Here is a 21,054-nt window from a genome sequence, read left to right on the forward strand (position 1 = left end):
GATAACTCACTTATAAAGGGGTTGAAGACTTTTTCACTGCTGTTGATGCTGACTGGGTTTTCAAATGCACAGCTGAACCAGCTGAACCACAGCTCCTTTTCCACCTAGAAATTGGGAGAAAAACATTATTAGCTAAAAACTCATAATCCAAACATACAGATCTTTTGAGGAGCTCACTTTGTCTTTTTACAGTATGTCCAGATTACCAACAATAACATCAGGGATGATGATAGAGGACCAAAAGTGTCACATAAAAAGTAATAAATCATTTCATTTATTAATATCGAATTGTATCAATAACTACAGGAATTAATAAATCAATTTACAAATGACTTAATGTGATGCTTTATTATTATTGCCATGACACTTGTGGAGATACTAAAAAAATTTAAAAGAGTTTTAAAAATGTTTGAACACTGAAGGTTTAAACTTGTAGTGAAATATCTTTGAATGTTTTGTGAAACTACGACATTCATATAAAATATTAGATCATCTCAACAGTTGCCTGTTAATTGGATAAAAATAAAAATGTTCAACCTTGTATCCAAATGCAGTTCTTGTTGTCACTTTTTATGACTTTACAGAGACAAGTCTGGCCCTTTCCATGATCTGACATCTTTATTTTCTGCAGGTTTGTTCATGTTTTTGTTCAGTTTATTTAATTATATATTGTTTATTTACCAGAGACAATGCAAAACATATTTAATATACCAGATATAATTTAAGCTAATTTCAGAAATATTCTAAACTGTCTGAATATCCTAAACTGCACAGCCTGGATTCTGCCTCAGCTGGTCACCAACTGATGCCTGAATATGTGAATCAAATTAAAGACTAGATTCTGGTTTATTCTTGCAACATGATTTATCTGTTACTGATGACAAACACACAAACATCATTATTCTGTGCATACCATTGTTATTTTCTGCTCCTTGGTTGAAGACCACGTCGTGTCACCTGATGTCCACCAGTAGGTGACTGGTTCAGCACCGGTGGTGTCGCCATTACAGGTGAGGACACAGTAGGTCATTGCACACCAATCGGAGACGGTGGGTTTAGAGACAGGAGCTGATAGAAAACAAAAGAAAAAGATATTTCCGTTGAATTTAGGGCCATTTTGATAAACTAAGACAAACTTCATACACAATTCCTCCACTTACAGATAACCAGGAGTTGAGTCTTGCTGGTGACTTTGTTGTTGATCTCTACTGTGTAGTTGTCGCTGTCGTCTGAAGTCAATCCTGTGATTGTCAACGCTCCAGTTAAAGTGCTCAGCCTACCACGATCTGCAAAAATACACAAGTTTAGCTTCTAAACAGGGGTTTTTCGTCATCTTACAGTATGTTGTCAGTAAGAATCATTTATTTCCAGTGTTGGTCACTTAAGAGTGGGCAGCTGGAGAGTTATGCACTTTAAAACACTAAAAATGTTTGTAGAACAGCTGATTTTCATACAATAAAAGGTCTAGTTTTAAGTCTAGGACAGCGCCGCTCTGCCTTTGCAACCCACATTGTGGTCTGAGGTGGGATTACATCAGTAGTGATAAGAACCACCAGAGAATGAATTGAAAAAGTTTAGAAAGTTAAGTTCTATTCCTGTTCCTAACATGCGAGAACTGTATGTGTGTTCAAGACATAATGCAGGATGTCTCAGGCACGTGTTGAATGATTACTACAGTTCATATGATCAACGTCAGTCTCCAAATATTCTTTGTGTGAGGTGTTAAGGGAGCATCAGTAAATTGTAGAGTCTACCAATAGGCTGCATGTGAGGTGTTTAGGCAACATGGGTAAATTATAGCACCTACTGATAGCCTGTGTGTGAGCCATTTAGGGAACATTGACAAACTGTAGAGTCTACCAATAGCCTGCACCTTAGGCATTTAGGGAGCGTCTGTAAATTGTAGTGTATACCGATTACCGTTTAGGGGACGGGTACAACTTCTCTAGGTATTGAGAATCAACCCATTCCAAACACGCACATTTTGAACAGGCACTGCACTAGTAACCTAATTCCATTAATTTACCCATTGATTATTATGTAATTAAGATATTTAATTGGGTTTCACAGGGATAATGAATGAATAAATCTATAGATTGTAACATGCTCAGATATTTAGTTATTTTGACCAAAACACATGAAAGTGAACCTTATTTAACATATTTTAATTTAAAGGATTACATTACAGTAATTGTACTTGTCAAATACAATTTTTCTTTTTAAAAAAGCAGAAAATACATTAAAACCCCTCTATTATAATACAATTCAATAATTTGGCCAAAATCTGGGATAAAACTATTAAATACTGTAAAAGAATTCCTTAAAATATAATTAATTTACAACAGAAAATATTTAGACCCCTAATTTAAACCAAAATCTCAACCTAAATGTATCAAAAACTTCAAACTAATGTATAAAATCATTGATCTCTGGCTACCAAACAGCTTGATTTAGATTAAAGTTAAACCTTAAACCTTTGAAGTGTCGGTAGGAGAAAGTCTCGCCTCCATACCACTCCATGGCAAGATCAGGTCCATGTTTCCACACTATGCTGGTGATGGGATTCTCTACAGAGTCTGGTGTGAGAACAGCTTCATCACCTATTTTCCTGTAGAGTGGTTCTTCTGTAAAATAAAATAAAGTAAACACAACTGAATGCAAATTTCTCTGTTTAATTACTGAAATGTATTTTTTTAATCAAGTGTGTCCTGCTCCAGTTTTAGTAAAAGTTAAGTAGAAAGTAAAGTACAAAATTTACCTCTAAAATGTAGTGGAGCATAAAGTAACATAAAATAGAAATACTCAAAATAACAAGCAGTAAAACTTTATTTAAAGCCTCCTGTTTAGCATTTACAGCAGTATTTAACATTTAACACACTATGATGTCATTTTTAGCAAATATAAGTGTTTGTTAATGTATTTGTCAATGATTGTAACTCCTCATGTGGAATCCATAACTGTAGTCAGATAAAGACAATTTAGTAAAACAATTATAATAATATAAAATATGTCTCCATAGGAGAAGTTATGATTGCTGACAAATATTGTACATTAATAAACACTTAAAGGACAGGTTCACAGTTTTTCAACTGTGTCTTCAAACAACAGTCAGGTGTCCACATGAACAGTGAAAGAGGTTTTCCTTGCTGTAATCATTCCTCCTGTTCATACTGGATATTAAAAGATCCTTCAAATGTGCTTTCAGTGTAAGTGATGGAGACCAAAATCCACAGTGTTATTTTGTGCAAAAATGCATTTAAAAGTTGATGTGAAGCTTATATGAGGCTTCAGCAGTCTGAGTTAGTCATATCAAGTGGATATCTGACACATTTACAGTCTTTTTAGCATCAGATTCCCTCTTTGTGTTTCCTCAGACAGTGTTTCCCTGTTGAGCTGTGGTGGAAGTATAGTAACAAAAAGAGGAACTTTGGCACTAAAAAGACTGTAACGTTGAAAGATATCTATTTGATTTGACTCATTTGGACACTGAAGCTTCATATTAGCTTCAGATAAACTTTTAAATACATTTTTGCACAGAAGGAGGACTGTGGATTTTGTCCTCCATCACTTCCATTGTAAGTGCATTATGAAGGGATCTTCTAATGGTCAGTATGAACAGGAGGAATGATTACAGCAAGAAAAACACGTTTCATTTGGGCTCCTGACTGTTGTTTTAAAACAGACTTGAAATGTGAATCCGTCCTTTTAACATATACTTACAACTACATTATGATGTGTATAAACATTTATTAAAGTTTATATTTATAAATGTTCATATATATCTAATTAATGCTAAATAGGGGGACTTAAAGTGGTACCCAACCTCAACTAATTTTCACCGATTCTAATCTATTTCTAAATTTAGGGGACAAATATCTCTTTAAAACTCTTTACAAATACTTTATGACCCCTCATCACATCATTATTCCTTAAACTAGATTTATAAAACTGTTCACAGCCAAATATTCACAGTTATGATAGACTTCAAATATACATTTCCTGGTTCCACAGTTAATGTAAATGTGTACAGTGTAAATTGTCATGTTTAGTAAAAACAGTAAGATACATTAATACATTAAATGTGTTACAGCAGATATTTGTTGGTGTGATAACTCACTTTCCATGAAGGGGTTGAAGACTTTTTCACTGCTGCTTGAGCTGACTGGGTTTTCAAACGCACAGCTGAACCACGGCTCATCATCTTCCTAAAAATTGGGAGAAAAACAATATTAGCTGAAAGTTCATAAACCAAACATACAGATTTTTTAAGGAACTCACTTTGTCTTTTTACAGTTTGTCCAGATTATCAACAATAAGCTGGTCACCAACTGATGCCTGAATATGTGAATCAATTTAAAGACTAGATTCTGGTTTATTCTTGCAACATGATTTATCTGTTACTGATCAGACACACAAACATCATTATCCTGTGTTTACCATTGTTATATTGTGCTCCTTGGTTGAAGACCACGTTATATCACCTGACGTCCACCTGTAGGTGATCAGTTCAGCGTCTGTGGTGTCGCCATTACAGGTGAGGACACAGTAGGTCATCTCAGGTTCACACCATACGGAGAGGGTGGGTTTAGAGACAGGAGCTGATAGAAAACAAAAGAAAAAGATATTTCCGTTGAATTTAGGGCCGTTTTGATAAACTAAGAGAAACTTCATACACAATTCCTCCAATTACAGATAACCAGGAGTTGAGTCTTGCTGGTGACTTTGTTGTTGATCTCTACTGTGTAGTTGCCGCTGTCATCTGGAGTCAGTCCTGTGATCGTCAGCGCTCCAGTTAAAGTGTTCAGCCTACCACGATCTGCAAAAACGCACAGGTTTAGCTTCTAAACAGGGATTTTTAGTTGTCTTACAGTATGTTGTCAGCTAGAGTCACTTATTTCCAGTGTTGGTCACTTAAGAGTGGGCAGCTGGAGAAATATGCACTTAAAAACACTAAAAATGTTTGTAGAACAGCTGATTTTCATACAAAAAATCTCTAGTTTTGATTTCCCACAAAAAAAAGCAAGTGAATCCCTTTTTGTAATGCTAATTCCATTCATTAACCCTTTGATAATTATGTAATTAAGGTGTTTAATTGGGTTTTACAGGGATAATGAATGAATAAATCTTTGGATTGCAACATATTCAGATATTTGGGGCTAATTTGCATAATGTAAGGGCTTTTTCTTTAAAGGGCCTCAATACTGTATTAAAGGTGAAAATTCAGGGTCAGTATTAGTTGTATTTGTCAAATTTAATGGATTATAGGTCCGGGTATCATCGGATAATTTGTAATTCATTTCAAAAACCAAAAAACGGTAAATCTGTTATTTGTTTCAAAACAAAAAACAAAAAAACGTTTTTGGTGTCAGAATCAAATAACGAAAAACCAGTCAAACCCGGCCCGTTTTTGGTTTTTGCCGATTCGTTTTATCGTTATTCCTTTTTGGATTGAATATCAGGCAGGTCTGCGGACATCAAGCTAATTTGTTTTTGCGTTTGAAACCAAAAACAGAAGTCACAGGGGTTTTTCCTTTTTTCATTTTAAACCAAAAAGGAAAAACGAAATCACGTGATCTATTCCTTTTTTGTTTCCCAACGAAAATCCAGAAAACCACATTCAAAAGACTCCTTGGTTTAGAAATCAAGTATTTTTGTCAGTTTTGTATGATAGCGGAAGCGACTACATTAGCCTACCCATGATCCTCAGCGACCGTTGCTGGCGTATTCACCACCAAAAACGTTTTTTTGATTTTGTTTTGAAACAAATAACAGATTTACCGTTTTTTGATTTTTGAATTACAAATGAATTACGAATTATCCGATGATACCCGGACCTGGGATAAACCTTTTAAATACTATATACGAATTCCTTAAAATATAATTAATTTACAACAGAAAATATTAAGACCCCTAATTTAAACCAAAATCTTAACCTAAATTTGTCAAAATCTTCAAACTTGATCTCTCGCTACCCAACAGTTTGATTTAGATTAAAGTGGTACCTTTGAAGTGTCGGTAGTAGAAAGTCTCGCCTCCATACCACTCCATGGCAAGATCAGGTCCATGTTTCCACTCTATACTGGTGATGGGATTCACTACAGAGTCTGGTGTGAGAACAGCTTTGTCACCTATTTCCACATAGAGTGGCTCTTCTGCAAAAATAAAATCAAATAAATACAAGCGAGTGAAAATTTCTCTGTTTAATTACTGAAATGTATTTTTTCTTTAATCAAATGTGTCCTGCTCTAGTTTTAGTAAAAACTAAGTAAAAAGTAAAGTACAAAGTACAATATTTTCCTCTAAAATGTAGTGGAGCATAAAGTAACATAAAATAGAAATACTCAAAATAACAAGCAGTAAAACTTTACTTAAAGCCTCCTGTTTAGCATTTACAGCAGTATTTAACATTTAACACACTATGATGTCATTTTTAGCAAATATAAGTGTTTGTCAATGATTGTAACTCCTCATGTGGGATCCATAATGTAATCAGATAAAGACAATTTAATAAAACAGTTATAATAATATAAAATATGTCTTCATAGGAGAAATTATAATTGCTGACAAATATTGTACATTAATAAACACTTAAAGGACAGGTTAACAGTTTTTCAACTCTGTGTTAAAACAACAGTCAGGTGTCCATATGAACAGTGAAAGAGGTTTTCCTCGCTGTAATCATTCCTCCTGTTCATACTGGATATTAAAAGATCCTTCAAATGTGTTTTCAATGTAAGTGATGGAGGCCAAAATCCACAGTGTGTCCACACAGTCATTTAAAAGTTGATGTGAAGCTTATATGAGGCTTCAGCAGTCTGAGTTAGTCATAGGAAGTTAGGAGGAATGATTACAGCAAGAAAAACATGTTTACATGTTCATTTGGGCTCCTGACTGTTGTTTTAAGATAGACTTGAAATGTGAATCCGTTCTTTTAACATATACTTACAACTACATTATAGTGTGTTATAAACATTTATTAAATGTTTATATACATCTTATTAATGCTAAATAGGGTGACTTACAGTGTTACCCAAGCGCCTCAGATCTTTTTTTTTTTTTTCTTATTACTGATTCTAGTCCACTTCCAATTTTAGGGGACAAATATCTCTTTTAAACCTCTTTACAAATGCCTTTTGACCCCTCATCACTTCACTACTCCTTAGTTTGTATATGTATAAATTAAAAAGATTTATAAAACTGTTAAAAACCAAATTTAACAACAAATATACATTTATTATCAGTTAATGTAGATGTGGGCATGTGTTGGTAAACAGAAATTAGACTGTCAGTGGTTCTCAAACTTTTTTACATCAGGGAGCCCTAAACTGACACAAATTAGACCACAAACTCTCATTTGATAAGATTTTTGCTTTTAGATTTTTTATTACAGAAAGTGTATGAAACCCATTACCAAAATAGTCATACATGCTGTCACTGTCACCTAATGGATGTATTTATAGTGAAAATAAATGATTGCACTTTTTGCTGTGAACCCCCTGAAACCCCCTCAAGGACCGTTGGGGATCCCCGGACCACACTTTAAGAATCACTTATCTGTGTAACCTGGTGGTGAGGGTGTGGTCACAAAATTTAAATTGAAGCCGAAAAATATAACACATGCACAGAAATATACCGTGATATTATAACTTTCTCAACATGTTATAACAATAAGAATAGTTTAATTATCCAAAACTTACCGTTGGCTGTCACTAAGATCCAGAACAGAAAGTGAAACCTAACTGAGAACATATTCCAGTTTATCAGTTAGGCTCAAGTAGAAGTAAGACACGTAAATTGACGGTGATTCTGTTTATATTTTAAAATATTTAAAGTATATAGAGATTAAAAATGTATTTAGAAAGTAGGAAAGCTTTCCGCTGAGAGTATATCCAGCTGCAGCCGCAGCATGATCTTGAGGAAAGTTTGTGGGAGTTTGTGGGCTCGTAGGGTCACAGAGGACACCACGACCAAAACATGATAACGTTTATCTCGGCCACTCAGCCAGTGTTGACGCAGTAAAAGAAAAGATGAATGCCAAACTTCAATAAAATATGCTTAATTAATTAACATCCTATAGTTTACACTCATGAAGATTCCAGTAAAGTGTTTGTAATGGACCTTTAGTGCTGTTGACTCATCAGAAATATCATAAAGTAATAAATGTGAATGATAGCGCATTAGTGAGCCCCTAATGTGGTGTAAAAACAGACAGTTATTAATTCTAATCATTGTGGAGGTGTGTTCAGCCCTTATCAATAACATACCAAACTACACAGGCTAATGTGAGATTCAGAAATGTTTTCATGTTATAGTAAATGCACGTGTTTGAAACTTGAATGATCCCATGATGTGCAAAAGTTATTCAATTATTAACATTATAAAACGTATTAAAACTACATGATGTTCATTAATATCAACATTTATATATAAATATATTTTTAGCAGTTCGACTAACACAACTCATAGTTTAACCTCATTATTTCTGCTATATTGATACTTATTTTTTCAAATGATTTCGTTTTTATGATCAACCCATAGACTGGCTCAACCGTTTCTGGTGTTCATTGTGCTGTCACTACTCACACTGAGTCCAATACATGAACCACTGAGGAGACTGTGAAGCAACATTAAAGCAATCAATCAATCAACTTTATTAATCCCACTAGGGGCAAACAATTTTGTTTGTTGAAATAAAAAAAAACAACATACAAACACACAAATACTCCAAATAAAATGTAGAATAAAATCTATAAATAATGTTGATAAATAAACTTGACTGTGAATTCTGAACCACAAAGAATTAAGTTCCTACAATAGTTGAAATAATCACCAGAATATTGTGACCCAGAGGTGAACTAAACTTGTGTGGACGGGGCTCTGCTAAACACTGCAGTGTATGAGATTGAAAGTGACTTCTTCTGTTTTCCAGCACAACAACGGTTGTGTGTCCAATCACAACTCTGAACTCTGCAGTGTCCCACAAGACAGAAAAACCAACAAGGTCACAGCAACTGACTGTCAGATATCAAGTATTTTGGTCAAGAGGCTGGCATAAATAATGTCTCTTACTCTTAGAAAGATCACTAAACCTGATTTGGTAACACATAACAATAAGATATTAAACACCGTGTTTCATTATTTTCATCATCAAACATAGCTGCTATCTCAAGTAGAGGTTTTGAGGTGTCTTCAGGGTGAGCAGCCAAATATATTTCCATCCTGCTAAAATGATCATAGCTTATCTGACATCAGCCATGTTGACCACAATTTCACTTTAAAACTCTGTCATTAATGTTTTATATTCATGTTGTAGAGTTGGTCTGAATGTTGGATTAACAGTGAACTCTACTGGCTGACGTTCATGTTCTCTCATTGGTTTGATATCTTTTGCATGTAATTTATTTTCACAGCCCAAACCTCCTGAACAAAGTAAGATGCGTTGAAATGCTGATCTATAGAATTTAACCCTTCTATTGTGTTAGGGTCAAAATTGACCCGTTTTCAAGTTAAGATATGTAATAAATATGATCTAGTTTTTTACTGGAACAAGGCTTCATGATATTCTCAAAAACAGCTATATTAACACAACAAATCAAATTGTCACCATTTTAGTCAATTCTGAAGGTCTCTAAAAAAAAAGTTACATTTGTTGTGTTATGGGTCAAATATGACCAAGGAGAAATTATTGGCTGTTGCATGCATCATTTAAAAGTTGTGGGTTATTCTGTGGATCAAATTTGGCTCAAACAAGATTTATCTTTGACTCTAGACACCTGACCCCTCCCCTCCCTCCCTGGGAATAATTATTTTCTCGCAGTATGGAATTGTACTTCCAATCCCTCTGGCACCCCTCCCCCCAACGGGAATGCAACTTTTCTCGCAGAATATGGACACACTTACATTAAAAATGAACTTGAATGTTAACACACACACACACACACACACACACATACACTCCCTTTCTCTCCTTCTCTCTCTCTCTTGCTATCTCCCACACACATGATATCATATCTACATAAACGGTAGCTTTTTTTTTCTCGCAGACAAGCACATTGTCATCTTGTGGGGGCGTGGCATGAACAACATTACACAGAATTCTTGCAATATTGGTATCTAAAAAGTGGTATATTGTAAGACAAATGGTCCATGGGAACATAAAAACAAAATTTAAAACTGTGATTACATGGATATGAATACATAATAAGTTAGTCATGAGGTGAAAAACAATATTGGATGATAATCATTGTTTTTGAGTGTTTTGGGCTGAGTTAAATCATGGGTCCAATTTGACCTGCTAACACAAAAGGTGTGGGCAACTTTCTAACACATTAGAAGGGTTAAAATAAAAAGACTGCATAGGAGCTAAGAGTCCTTCTTTCCAAAAACTTTTGTTTGTGAATCCAAAAGTTTTACTGGATCACCATCACAAAACACACAAAACACAAATATTACAGCAGGACTGAAGCCCTTCAGCAAAATATAACATTGTGATGAAGCACAAAATACTCAACTGAAATTGTGTAAACTGACAGATTAACTGAAATCAACATACAAAACCTCCATCACTGTTAATGTTGGGAACCAGAGCCTGGTTAAAAGGGAGAGGAGCAAACTTTACACATGTAGTGAAACGTGTAGAAAATGTGCCTTTTTTAGCCATGAAGCCAAATTTGTAATGATAGTAACTATGGATTCTTTGTAGTTTTGGATTTAGCTTTGTTAAACCATCCACATACTAAACTCTCCACATAAGGAAGATAATAATGATGATGATTCACAGTGATTGTCACGTCTAAAACAGGGAAATGGAATCAGGTGCCAGCAATTAAAACTAAAAAGTGCACATAGTGCAGATTTCAAAGGAAAAGGTGCAGCAGTTCAAAGAATCAATACAGCAAGATCCACAAAGTGTGTGACTGTGTGGGGACCTCTGGTGGGCAGATTAAGAACAGTAAGGCCCATAGAAAGCAAAGACAGACACTTTATAAGGAGAAACAAAACACAAGTGCTGACATCGACATCATCATCATCATCATCATCATCATCAGAAGCAGCAGCAGCAGCAGCAGCTTGTAACAACATCTAAAAACCTGAGACATTTTACATTATAAGAATAAAATTGTTCTCTTCCAGAGACTCAACACATCCTGCTGAGTCCATTTTTTACAATTTACGATTTCATTTAGCAGACACTTTTATCCAAAGAGACAAACATCTGAGAGCTAATACAACACAAACAAGGATCTAGTCAGGAGAGAACAACACCAGTTAAATACCATGAAACCAAGTTTGAGTCCAATAGGATGTAGATGCCAACAGGCAGTGCACAGAAGCAATACATAGAGTGCATAGAAGCAGATTTGTTTTGGTTTGATTATTTTGTTTTTCTCTCTTCCTTCAGTCCATCAAGTGCAGAGGTGTTTGTGAAAGAGCTGGGTCTTCAGTCTTTTCTTAAAGATTGAGAGGGACTCTGCAGAGTTTGGTATCTCGTTCCACCACCAAGGAACTTCAGAAGAGAAGAGTCTAGTAGCGACTTAGAGCCCTGTTGTGGTACCAGGTGCCTTTCATTGGCAGAGCGTAGTGAGCAGGAGGGAGTGTAGACCTGAATGAGAGAGTTCAGGTAGGTGGGAGCCGTTTAAGTTGCTGTTTTATAAGCAAGTGTCAGGGTTTTGAATTTGACGCTGGCAGCAACTGGGAGCCAGTGGAGGGACATGAACAGCAGGGTGACGTGTGCTGTTTTGGGCTGGTTGAAGACCAGACGTGCTGCCATGTTCTGGATCATCTGCAGAAGTTTTTACTTCTACAATCAATAACTGGTTTCTTCTCTTTGGCATGTTAGCAGTTTAAAATGTTCCTCTGACCTCAGAAATTCCTGTAGAAGCCAGTAATCATCTGACCCTCATGAGTTGGATATGTACTGTATTTAATTTGGCTCTGGTGAAGGTTAGATGATTCTCATAACTCTAAACTTTCTTAAGAAGTTCACTTGGAAGTATGAAAAATACAGTAAGTATAAAAAAAAATCAGCCTTTTAAAGTAAGGATTTATCAAAGAATAAATTATATCTGATAAAATGTTTAGGCTGCAACACACAACAACATCAGTTTCCATTTGTAAACTGTTTAGTTTCTGGGCTGTTTTAACACATCCTGCATAGTCGAGTGTACTTCTCTACAATAAAAAATTACATCTTTACAGTGACACTGAGTCTTAATATTGTGCCACCAAATGCTCATGTTGGTATTAATATTATGAGTTCAAAGGCATCACAAAATAATTAAAATTTCTTCTTTTCTTTTTTAGACTTAAATCTAAGTTAGAGACACTAAAAACTAAACTACAGCTCATAAAAGAGACAATGAAACAGAGCAAAATGTAATATCAAGACATTTGGGTGAACAAAAACACAATAACTGTCAACTTAATAAATTAATTTAGAGATACACAACCACAAACCTCCACCTGGCTGCAGGTATTTCACACAGTCCTGCTCACAGCTGTCAGCATTTAACTCTGTTTGTAGTCACATCTGTTGGGAAGGATCAGCCCAAAGCAGTTACATCCAGTGATGAAACCCTGAACTTCTGTCCTGACAGACAACAAATCTGTTGTTTGGTATAATCCTGCAGGTTTTTTTTTTTATAGTAAAAACAAACCCAAAGTACTTCAGCTTTGGGCCTCATCTTCTGGATCTGCTGTCTGTTCATCCATCAGCAGCGTGTATCCAGGTCATCAGGAATCATTGGTGACTCCTCTGTAAAATGATAAAAGAACTATCAGAATTACAATACATCTAATACATGCAGGTTACACAGAGTTTTAGTTTACTGCTGTTGCTGCTGTAACTTTTGGCATCATTCTGACTGGTTACAATAATATTTCTCTCACCAGTTTCATTACTGGGATCTGGGGACTCAGCAGTTTCCTGGTTCTGGGTGGATGTTTCTTGGACAGGTGGAAGCATTTCTGACATCTCTGTGAAATAAAGAATTGCCACAGAAAACATCACATCACTAAATCAACAACAACTAACAATGTGTCCAATTTGAGACTTTTTTTTCAATTAATGTGGAAAACTTTTATGCATCCCTTAGTGATCTGGAAAATTGAAAAAGCACAAAAAACACACATGCGTGAGTATTACAATAAGAAAATCTAAAAGTTTTAATCGAGTTTTGTTGTTGTTTTGTTGTTTGTCCCTTTTGTCTTGTCCTGTGTCATATGTCTTCGTATTAATCACTCATTTTGTACTATCAATTTTCTTTTTTACTCTTCTGGAAAAAAAATGTTATGTTTTGTCAAATTTTATTTGTTTATTGGTATTATAAACAACATGATCTATCTTGTTATATTGTTACTGACTTATAGTTTGACTGTGAAACTGCTATGTATGCTGTTACAACTGCCACAGATCCCTGCCTTGTGTGTGTATGTGTGCAGTCATTTTCTTTAGCGTCTTTTTCTTCATGACAAGCAGTCTCCAGTCTCCACGGCTCCTCCCACTTCCTGGTTGGTCTCCCCGATGGTCCTGATTGGAACAGCCCCTGGTCGAGCCAGCCAGCCCAATCCGTGGGCGAACTGATAAATGTCTGGCCAGCCTGCCAGTCGGGCGGCTGGGACTCTGGGAACAGCTCGCCACTTTGCCCTTTCGTTGTTGTGTGATATATGTTGTGATACTAGTATGAAGCACCCATTGTTTAGCTGTGCCTCTCGTGGATGTAGACTTCAGTTGTAGTGAAACTAGTATGACACACTCACCTGTTGCTTGGGGACTGGACCAGGTGTAGTTATATGTACCACTGATTGCTCACACACACACATTAGTTGATTCTTTGTTTGCCTCATCAGGAGCAGGGGTTCTGTTCTTACTGTGTTTATGTTTTCTAAACCACTGAAGACTAGGTCTAGAGAGTGAGGTATTATTTCTGTTGTTTTCTTTGTGTTGGTTAGTTTAGCTCTGATTTAGGAGTTCTCTTTTGGTTATATTGTTTTTTTTTTTTTATTTGAACAGCACCCGCAGGCCCCTCTTCGTCAGTTAGTAGCTTTCCTTTTGTGTATATATTTTCTGTAAACCACCTGCCTTCCTTGCAATAAATAACCAAAAACATCTGGTTTTATGTTGCTTCTCTTTCCCCTAGTGAGCTGGATCGTAACATATGTGTAAAAATGTGTCTGTCATCCCCCTGTTCTGGTTTATAAATAGAAAAGAATAATCTGTCACAGTGCAAGAAGAGATAAAGAAGTCCTGTAATTTCATTTATCTTAGATTTGAGAGACACATCAGCAACATCACTTAAGTAGTTTTCTTCCACCTCTGACACATCGTCCAAGTTCACCCATTTCTAACACAGTCAGATGCAGAAATTCTCATTCATGGTCATTCAGGTCTTGTATTCTGTACTATTAAAAAGATCCAACAAGTCCAAAATGCAGCTGCTACAATAACAACCGTTTCATTCAAGTCAAACTACAAACTGCTACCTATTACCTCCTGACCTGTCAAAACTTCTCAGACCTCACATTCCCCCATGAACACTCACATCACAGGATGCAGGTTATCTCATTATTCCAAAGATTAAACCATTCACATTTTATTTAAGTAATAATTTTTTGGTCGTTCTATGCTTTTATTGATTATTGATTAGTATCAGTGAAGAGATGACAGAAAATGAGGGACGGGGGGAGAGAGAGATGGAGAACAACAATCAATAAAGGTCCCTAATCAAACATGAATCAGGGACGTTGTGGTTCATGGTCGACGCTTCACCTCTTAAATCCAATTTTTGCCACTCCTATAACTGAATAGTATCATGTATGTTTAATATAATGTATATTGTTATTATTTTCTCTTTCTGTAATTGTCTTCTTTCTTTTTTTGTGATTTGACACTAAAAAATAAACTAATTATTGTCATATTTCCATTAAATAGATTGAGAGTTTCCAGGTCCTGGGTGGATGTTTTATGGACCTCAGAAATTGTTGAGATCAGTATTAAATGATAAAAGAATTGTCACAACCACAATACATCTGTCAGACAGTCAAACTTCTAGTTTACTGCAGTTATAACGGTTCAAGAAAAAAATAGTTGTTCTTACCCGTATCCAACCTTTCTAGGAGCTCTGTGAAATCAATAAAAAATTGTCACAACCATGATGCATCTATCACACAGTGAATCCATATTAGAAGTTCTTTAACTGCTGCTATTCAAACAAATGTTGGTCAGATGTCTTTGTCAGTATTTAGTTGAAAATAAATCTATTTGTCAGAATACATGTTTTAATTTTATCTGTTAAAACTAACAGCAGTATGATTGATGACTGTAAAACTTCATTTGTTTGCTATAAAAACATCACATTACTAAATCAACAACAACTAACAATGTGTCCAATTTGACTTTTTTTCAACTGATTTTTAAAATTCAGCAATTTTTTTATTTAAAAAGGTACATTGAATGCATTTGAAACACTAGTTTTTGCTTGTAAAAGTTTAGGTATTAATTACTTTTAAGGGCTGGATGCAGGAAAACTGAACATTATTTAAAATATTGTCATGTTAAATACTCTAAAATTATTAAAGACAAATAGGTGACCAATGTGAAAATGTTCTATCTTACCTTGCCAGTTCCTTTCAGCAACTTCTCCTGTATAGAAGACGAATAAGTGTGTGTTAATTCACTGGAATTCTTCATTAATCATGTTTTGTTTCATAATTAGGTTTTATAAGTTACATTTTCTTTTGTGAATGTCAAACTTGTGCAACATGGGTATTAATAATAAATTTGTAACATTCATAACTGCTGTTGGGCCTCAAACCACAAGGTCACACAGAGAAGGCCTACATGCACCCGCTGAGGCTTGACCACGAGGTGCTTTTTCCTTTGTTTCCCCAGAGACAAAGGAATAGCGCCAAAATGCTGCTTACAGACAATGGGAGTCCATTGCAAACTCCATTTCGAGTGATGCTTTGCAATTTTCACACCTCAGCATGGAACAGTCAACATACAGGGTGCATCCCAAGTCTCTTAAATTGCATCCCTCACTTGCGTCTTTTCCTTGCGTCTTAGTCCCTCCCACCGTGGATGCAAGGAGAGACGCAAGGAAACCAAGCGAGGAGAGAGGAAACGAAAAAAAATTGTTTTAAGAGACATGAGACGTCCTCTCCTCTGAAGTGTCATGTGAAGCGACATCCGTTTCTGATGACAGCAACATCTGATCACAGCTGGATCAGCTGTCAGTCGGCTTTAAGAGCTGTAGAGACTCCTGATGGAGTTTTGTGTCTGCACACATGTGCACTGTGTTAATACTAATAAAGGTTCACAGTTATCACCGCTAGAGCAGCTGTTTTCTCTGTGCAGCCTGTTACCTGTTTAACAAACACCTAAATAAGTATAAATGCAAATAAAATTCTGCATTTATACTGTGTCCTGCTCAGAGGCACAGGAACTATTTCTACTTGCAGAATGCGTTTATACTATTTATTATTTGCATCTGTATTTTTTGATAATCCTGATAGTGAATTCATTATTCAATTACCTGGAATATAGTCACGGTGTCTTCTGAACACTGGAAAATATGTATTTGGCAAAATGTTTCAGGGAAAATGTAAATTACAAAACTCATATCAAACCCGACACTCAGGAATTTTCAGCCTCACATGTGACTAAATGGAAATGACGATAAATGATGTAAAATATAAATGTGTTTAACTGTTATTATGGATAAAATTAAAGTCAGGAAGAGTCTGTCTGTCAGCAAGAAACAGTTTAATGGAGGAAATAACATCATGAAAAAAAAATCTCTCATAAATGAAGAAAGTTGTTAATGGTTCTTTTGTTGATCAGACCGACAATTAACAGATTTTTAACTATATGATGAATCAGAAAACAAATAAAACATAAAACTTGGGAGTGATACACTTAAATTTCATCTGTAATCTGTCTTCACTTCAGTATGAAACTGCAGTGATGTATCAGATCAGTCTGATCAGCTGCAGCGTCCAATCAATAACTGATATCCAATAAGGGGGCGTGTCGGCCGGTAAAAGACTTCCGTGATGGCTGCTCTCGTGTTTCCTCGCTCCTCGCTCCTCAGAGATCCCTCCTCGCTCCTCGGAGCAGAATAAGAGACTTATCCATATCAAAATGGCGCATCAGGAACAACTTCTGGTTCAGGCGAGGAGACATAAATTAAGAGACTTGAGATGTACCCACAGTCTCTCATTGGTGGAGACGATCCTGCACAGCGGAGCGTCCTGATGACACAGCCATGACATCACTACCCCCTTTTAAATCAGAGCACGCCCTGAAGAACACGCCTTTCCCATGTTGCTGAGCTAGGGGCAACTTCTGTCCCTCTGTGAGTCAGCTTGACTAACGTGGGTTCCCCACGCACGTGTTTTTCCCCTCACCGAAGACTGCCCTTGCTGCCCGTGTTCACTCGAACACATTCCTGGATCCGAGAGAGACCTCTGCTGCAACCAGCGCCCTCAAATTCCCCTGCAGGAGTGAGAAACAGAGTTTCTTCAGGAAGATGTGGAACTTCTCTGCCCTGCTCTTCTTCACCGAGTCGACTCTGCTGTTTTCTCCGCCACGCTGCTCAGAGCCAGCTCGCCGTGATTTTCACCGACCGTGCGAGAATGGCCACCGTCTGCATCCTAGCCGAGGACAGAGCCGGACAGAACCGGACAGAAAGATGGACTTCACGCACACCCTGCTCGCTTTCTGAAGCGACCAAGTAAGAGGCATAAGTCTGGGCAGAGGCAGTGTTAGTTGTGTGTTCTTTTCAGCATCAGTGCTGTTGTTTAGCATTTAGCTTTTTAGCTTTATTGCTATTGTTCTTGTTGTGTGAGTTGACGGACCGCCAAGTCCATTTTTCCTGCTTTACTCTGTGGAGTATTTTAAGTTTACTGCCTGTTTAGTAGTGTTCACCACGCTAGACTGTTTTGTGTTTGTGCCATTGTGAGTGAGAAAGTAAGTTGCTTTGTAGATCAGAAACCAGACAACGTGCGTTACAGACTGCCGTCCATATGTGCGCTTTCTGTGGACAAAGGAACTGCTTTCTCCCTCTCACGATTGCTTTCTCTCCTCCTTCCCTCTCTTTTGACTAACACACACACACCAACATCTTTTTGCACATCTGCATCTGATGGTCAGATAATGTCGGACAAAGCTTTGCTTCGTCTTCCCTTATCTGTCATCAGACACGTATGCTTTTCACGGACTTTGGTGAGTGCAAGATGCCAACCACCGGGCAGCGCCATCTTGCTATTGTCTAACCAAGACACCACCGCACTTCCACCATTCGGTTCTCGCATGATGTGACTTCCTCCCATAGTCACGTCCGCGTCGCAGACTGACGACGTGATCACGTCAGGCCCCATCGCCATCTTGTCTCACACACCATGGATGTATAATAAGAGCTGGATAGGGCACCGCTGCTCAGCCTTGCAGCCAATTTTTCCCAGTGGTCACTCGCGGTATTGCAGTGAAAAATCCCCCTGTGGCCCAAAAAGGATTTTCCCCATAGACCACCACTGTAAAAGAGACACCTGCAAAATCGTTGACAGGAGCCCTCGAACTGTAAACAACTTCAGTTATGACTCTTTCTATTATGAACTTTTGATCCATGGAGGTTTATGTTTGTAAAACTTTCCTCAAGCCGAGAAGAGCGATTTTAAAATCTGTGATGTCATCACAATGTAAAATCTTTGGACCGAGTGAGAGCTCGTGGGCGGGGCCAGCAGGGGAAACACTACTGCGCATATTCAGTGGGCCGCACAACACGGAAGCAAACCTGGAAGCTAGAAACTTTTTTTGGCGTATGCGCCAGGCGAGCAATTCCCATAGGACTGAATGGGCGCCATTTGTAGTCCGGTCTCCAGCTCTTATAATACATCCATGACACACACATACACCATGGATGTATAAAGAGAACTGGATACAGCGTCAGAAGCAGGGCCCTATTCATTCCTATGAAAGTTGCTCAGTGGCGCATGAAGCAAAAAAGAAAAAAAAAAAAAAATCAACTTCCCGGTATGAAAGTACCCGGATCTTCCGCATTATGTGGCCCATAGAGCACGTGCATTAGTGGCTTTAGCTGGCCAAGTCGGCTACTTCCAGTTTAGCTCTCCGGCTAACTTGAATGGGGATAAAACAATTCAATCATGCGGCTCTTCTAGGCTTTTGAAATGTGATCGGACCAAACGGATTTAATTCTGATAGTGAAACAAGTCATTTCGCGGGGGTTGTGACGCTCAGAAAAATGTATCCGCTGATTTACAGACATCTCTTTCACAACGTAGGTCAATGGGAAAAAGTCTTTTTGGGCCAGTGTGCATCACGTGACGTTGTAATTACACGGTTTGGCCACTATGTCAAATTTGCTTCAAAGCCCTGCGCTCTTCCTGTATCCAGTTCTCTTTATACATCCATGACACACACACACCCATCACACACACACATGCATGCATTCCCCTGCATGTGCTCAATCCTGTACATAGCTGTTTGTTTTGCTTTGGTAGATTAAATTTTAGAACAGTGATTTATTGATCAGAGCATTTGCTAACTTTGTTAATCTTGCTAAGTTTAATAAATAGTTATAGTTAATTATCTTTAATAATTGATTATTATTGCAAATAATCAACTGAGCTCCACACAGATCCAACAGTTGGTGCCCGAATTTTTGATTAATGTTAATATTTTGATTTCATAATTATCTATGATAATTATTAATTATTGCTAATAACCAAACGCACTCCTGCCCATCCCAACGATGCTCTTTTATCTGGTGGTGTTGTTTAGTTGAGAAAGTTGTAGAGATTAAATACCTGAATTAATTACAGATGTTGAAGGTGGCCTTTACAAACACAGCTTCTCATTAACAAATATAACAATATTAATAGTATTAACAGAGTGGACAATATGTGTAGAGTCATGAGAGATGGGTTTTCCTAATACTCTGACAATGTTGTCAGAGGTGAGGAAGAATCAGCCAAAGAAAATGTAATGAGTCATACGTTTTAGTTTAGTGACAACACACAGTCTCTGCAGTACAGCTGAAGACTCGCCTGGTCTTGACCTTTTAAATATCGAACCTTCAAGACTTTTTTATGGCTTCAAAGACTTCAGACATACAGATACAGAAAGGCAGACTGTCTCTGGTGCCTTTCAGTGTGTTTATCAGTGAACCTCTACTTTACATTTTCAGCTCTGATTAGGAAGTTGTCTTCTGATGTTGCCACTAAGCAGAAGAGATAAAGAAGTCCTGTAATTTCCTTTACATTTAGAGAGAGATGGAGAACAACAACCAATAAAGGTCCCTAATCGAATATGAACCAGGGACGTTGTGGTTAATGGTCGACATTTCACCTGTTAAATCCAATTTTTGCCACTCCTATAACCAAACAGTATAATGTATGTTTAATATAATGTATGTTGTTATTATTTTCTCTTTCTGTAATCGTCTTCCTGATTTGACACTAAAAAATCAACTAATTAGTGTCATATTTCCATTAAATAGATTAAGAGTTTTCAGGTCCTGGGTGGATGTTTTATGGACCTCAGAAATTGTTGAGATCAGTATTAAATGATAAAAGAATTGTCACAACCACAATACATCTATCAGACAGTCAAACTTCTAGTTTACTGCAGTTATAACGGTTCAGGAAAAAAAAAGTTATTCTTACCCTTTTTCCTCCATTCAAGATGCTCTGTGAAATCAATAAAGAATTGTCACAACCATGATACATCTATCACACAGTGAATCCATATTAGAAGTTTTTTAACTGCTGCTATTCAAAAAATGTTGGTCAGATATGTCTTTGTCAGTATTTAGTTGCAAATAAATCTATTTGTCAGAATACATGTTTTAATTTTATCTGTTAAAACTAACAGCAGTATGACTGATGAATGTAAAACTTCATTTGTCTGTTAGGAAAACATCACATTACTAAATCAACAACAACTAACAATGTGTCCAATTTGAGACTTTTTTTCAAGTGATTTTTAAAATTCAGCAATTAAAAAAAAAATATTGAATGCATTAAAAACACTGGTTT

The 21,054-nt window shown here is 36.8% G+C and overlaps 1 protein-coding gene across 2 annotated transcripts in view; it reads right to left on the reverse strand.

Moving 5' to 3' along the window:
- Window positions 1-21,054, reverse strand: part of LOC122976553 (titin-like) — a 326,074-nt gene that overhangs the window by 243,041 nt on the left and 61,979 nt on the right. The window contains exons 9-13 of one of the 2 annotated variants that reach the window (XM_044345109.1): window positions 4,691-4,816; window positions 4,438-4,598; window positions 4,118-4,205; window positions 2,475-2,624; window positions 1,161-1,286 (exon numbers count right to left, since the gene is read on the reverse strand). The exons of the other annotated variant lie outside the window; for it this stretch is intronic. Coding sequence (XP_044201044.1) covers window positions 1,161-1,286; window positions 2,475-2,624; window positions 4,118-4,205; window positions 4,438-4,598; window positions 4,691-4,816 — 651 coding nt within the window. The remainder of the gene's footprint in view (window positions 1-1,160; window positions 1,287-2,474; window positions 2,625-4,117; window positions 4,206-4,437; window positions 4,599-4,690; window positions 4,817-21,054) is intronic. 2 annotated transcript variants of the gene reach the window in all.

This window comes from Thunnus albacares, chromosome 24 (assembly GCF_914725855.1).
Source record: "Thunnus albacares chromosome 24, fThuAlb1.1, whole genome shotgun sequence".
In the NCBI taxonomy this organism is placed as follows: Eukaryota; Metazoa; Chordata; class Actinopteri; order Scombriformes; family Scombridae; genus Thunnus; species Thunnus albacares.